A 3,511-nucleotide genomic window follows, 5' to 3' on the forward strand; every position below is an offset into this window, starting at 1 on the left:
CAAAATCATTCTAAAGGAAATTAAAATCGGTAACGCATTGACGGTAATGCATTGACGGTAACACATTGACGGTAATGCATTGACGGTAACGCAAAGACGGTAACGCACTATCTGTCCAGTGGTAACGCGCCCAGGTCTGCAAGCGAATCACTAGTACAAGAAGTTGGAACAAAAACTATAGACTCGCTCGATTAAATTATATATCAACACATTGAAGACAAAGCTTAGAAGCAGAAGTGATGTATATGGGTACTTTCTATATGTAGGTCCATTTTCTATCGTTGAAATCGGGACATAATCTACGTTTCGCTTTGATAAAAATATCTAATTATCCTTCTAGTTCCTCTTCAAGTAGAAATTATGAAATGTATAAATTATGTGTTTTTTATATTTGTGAAGTCAAAATACATCTCGATCAAATTAAAAGAACATATTGACGTCAGTATTGGAACATAACAAGTTTCCTGAATTCAAACAGGTATATCGATAATCAATTACAACCTAATGCTGACGTCAATTGATTCTAAATGTAATGAAAAATTATATATAATAAACAACATACTCGCGACGTTAGTTATGGGAAATAAATATTTTCTTGAATTGAAACGGCTAAATCGGTGGTAAATTAATTATTACAAGTTGGTTTGTAGCGACGACTTATGCTACTCGCTCCATGACCTCTCGTAAACATAGACGGAGACCTTGGGCCCAGTCGACGACTCAGTTGCCGTCGAGACGCCGGCGTGTGAAGGTAAGATTTTATCAAGCTCCGTTTCGTTTAATTACCATAGATGTATTAGCACGAGAGTAAAATAAAATTTAAATCTACACTCGGAGAAAAATAATCTGAGGTACAGAGTAAACCGTATATTTCGACTACTGAGTGTGGTCCTCTTCAGCATATACAGTACATAGAGTAGGAAAAAGATATACGCAGAGGAAAATTGCAACAAAAGGGAACTATGGAAGCCTCAAGTCTTGATGGGGTTGGACATTTTGTTCCTTAGAAGGGATTTACACGGTGTAACGGTCCGTCGAACGCGGTTCGACAGACCCGTGTTTAAAAGTGATGTGTGAACGGGGTATTTGGTTGTCGAACACGTTGGTTAAACCCCAAATACCCCGTTCACACGTTCACACATCACTTTAAACACGTCTGTCGAACCGTGTTCGACCGTGTGAACCCCCTCTTATAGATGAATTTGTTTACTGCCAAGCTGGTAATAGAATCTAGTGACCATTGACCTTTTGAAGTGTGAACTTTAGGAAAATCTTTGAATTAAGATTCAACAATTATTTTGAAACTGGTTTATACACTGGCTGGATTCTTCCAATCTATTCGGTGAATCAAATACTCGAATGGAGGAATACAGCTAATTATTCTCGGCTGTATTGTACAAAATTTATCCTTGTGGGCGAGATGCGTTCCGTTTGTCCCCAGTACACTTTGTCACGGTCAAGACGTGGTCACTTATATAATCCAGGGTTGCCATTCTTAAGAGTTCTATGATGGACATTTACCACTTTTCTAAAAATACCATTAGGATAACTGGTTTTAATTTGTTTGATAGGTAATTTTAAAGCGGCATGGATGGAATGATTATACTGAAGTTTAATATTTTTATTTTTATTTTAGATGCGCGCACCTTCGTAATATACCATGAGAAAATTAAATATTAATTTTGTAAATTAAAATACATGAACGTAATATGCGATTTTCTTGGCGGAAATGAATAATAATAAAAATAAATTATACAAGCAATTCTACTAACGAACGAGGCCGCTAGGATACAGTCCAGACGCCATGTTGTCTGTCGAGTCCAGTCACTGTCAGTTAGACGATGGCTTTCACGTTGTGGACCGGGGTTTTTCAAATGTCAGGTGACGTTAATAAGCTCGGTTACAAAGACAATAGGGCTTATTTGGGATTTTTGGGAACACGGGGTTCTGCCGTCGTCTGTTAAGGCCAAGGTACAATAATAATAGGCCGTCAGCATCCATGACGACGAGGACCCGGATCTTTAGAATTTGAAATACCGAATTGCTAAATGTAGGTTAGGTTTGGTAGATTGTATTAGGCATCTATCAAAACAAACGATGCGTATCATTCAACCGTGGCGACTTCGTTCGTCAAGAAATCTTTTATCAACTTTTTTTTATTGATTTCTGCCAAGGAAATCTCGTTACGTTGATATAATATAATTTACAATTTTAATAAATTTGTTGCTATATCGCGTAGGTGTGCAATTCTAAAAAAAATACCATATTTGTCCCAGACAAAACTTAGCTTTGGAGTTTTTTATAATAACTTGCTTCAGCTTTATTGGGGGCTTCTGTCAAAAACCAGTCCGGTTAACCTACTTGTTAATTGATTATGTAGTAATTCAATATCAGAGATAAGAAATTCCATACTCGATTACTAAGAATCTTGGACACGGCAGGATGATTTTATTTTTCTTTGAAATTAAATTTGTAAAGAGATCATTTGGAAAATACGTCAAAGTACACTACTCGTTAGGTCGAGTCCAATTAGGTCGTTAGTAGCCAGTTAGCGACGTCGTCAACGAGCCCGTAATTAGGACAAACGATTTGTTTCAAGAAAGTGTGTATAATTCACCATGGTCTTGGATCACGTGTTGGACTCGTGGGTGGGAAGAGAGGGGGGAAGGATGGGGAGAGAGAGGGGGAAGGGTGGGGAGAGAGGGGGGACGGATGGGGAGAGAGAGGGGGGGAAGGGTGAGGAGAGAGGGGGAAGGATGAGGAGAGAGGGAGGGAAGGATGGGGAGAGGGGTAAGAATGGGGACAGGGGTAAGAATGGGGACAGGAAGGGTGAGGATGGGGAGAGAGGGGGGTAAAGATGGAGAGAGAGAAAGGGGGTAAAGATGTAGAGAGGGGGGGAAGGATGGGGAGAGAGGGGTAAGGATGGGGAGAGAGGGGTAAGGATGGGGAGAGAGGGGTAAGGATGGGGAGAGGGGGGTAAGGATGGGGAGAGGGGGGTAAGGAGAGAGGGGGGTAAGGGGAGAGAGAGGGAGGGGAAAGGTGTAGGGAGAGAGAGAGGGAGGGGGAAGGCGTGAGGAGAGAGAGGGAGGGAGGGGGAAGGCGTGAGGAGGGAGGGGGAAGGCGTGAGGAGAGAGAGGGGGGGAGGGGGAAGGCGTGAGGAGAGAGGGGGGGAGGGGGAAGGCGTGAGGAGAGAGGGGGGGAGGGGGAAGGCGTGAGGAGAGAGAGAGGGAGGGAGGGGGAAGGCGTGAGGAGAGAGAGAGAGGGATGGGGAAGGCGTGAGGAGAGAGGGAGAGGGGAAGGGGAAGGCGTGAGGAGAGAGAGGGAGGGGGAAGGCGTGAGGAGAGAGAGAGGGGGAGGGGGAAGGCGTGAGGAGAGAGAGAGAGGGAGGGGGAAGGCGTGAGGAGAGAGAGAGAGGGAGGGGGAAGGCGTGAGGAGAGAGAGAGAGGGAGGGGGAAGGCGTGAGGAGAGAGAGAGAGGGAGGGAGGGGGAAGGCGTGAGGAGAGAGAGAGAG

At 43.9% G+C, this 3,511-nt stretch overlaps 1 protein-coding gene across 1 annotated transcript in view; it reads left to right on the forward strand.

Moving 5' to 3' along the window:
- The first annotated feature begins 667 nt into the window (after positions 1-667).
- Positions 668-3,511, forward strand: part of LOC143020727 (inactive CLIP domain-containing serine protease A8-like) — a 13,997-nt gene continuing 11,153 nt past the window's right edge. Inside the window, exon 1 of the mRNA XM_076177424.1 lies at positions 668-751. Within this exon, the coding sequence (XP_076033539.1) occupies positions 674-751 (78 nt within the window). The 5' untranslated portion in view covers positions 668-673. The remainder of the gene's footprint in view (positions 752-3,511) is intronic.

The sequence above is a fragment of the Oratosquilla oratoria genome, chromosome 40, assembly GCF_046742065.1.
Source record: "Oratosquilla oratoria isolate Oo_2021 chromosome 40, ASM4674206v1, whole genome shotgun sequence".
Taxonomy (NCBI): domain Eukaryota; kingdom Metazoa; phylum Arthropoda; class Malacostraca; order Stomatopoda; family Squillidae; genus Oratosquilla; species Oratosquilla oratoria.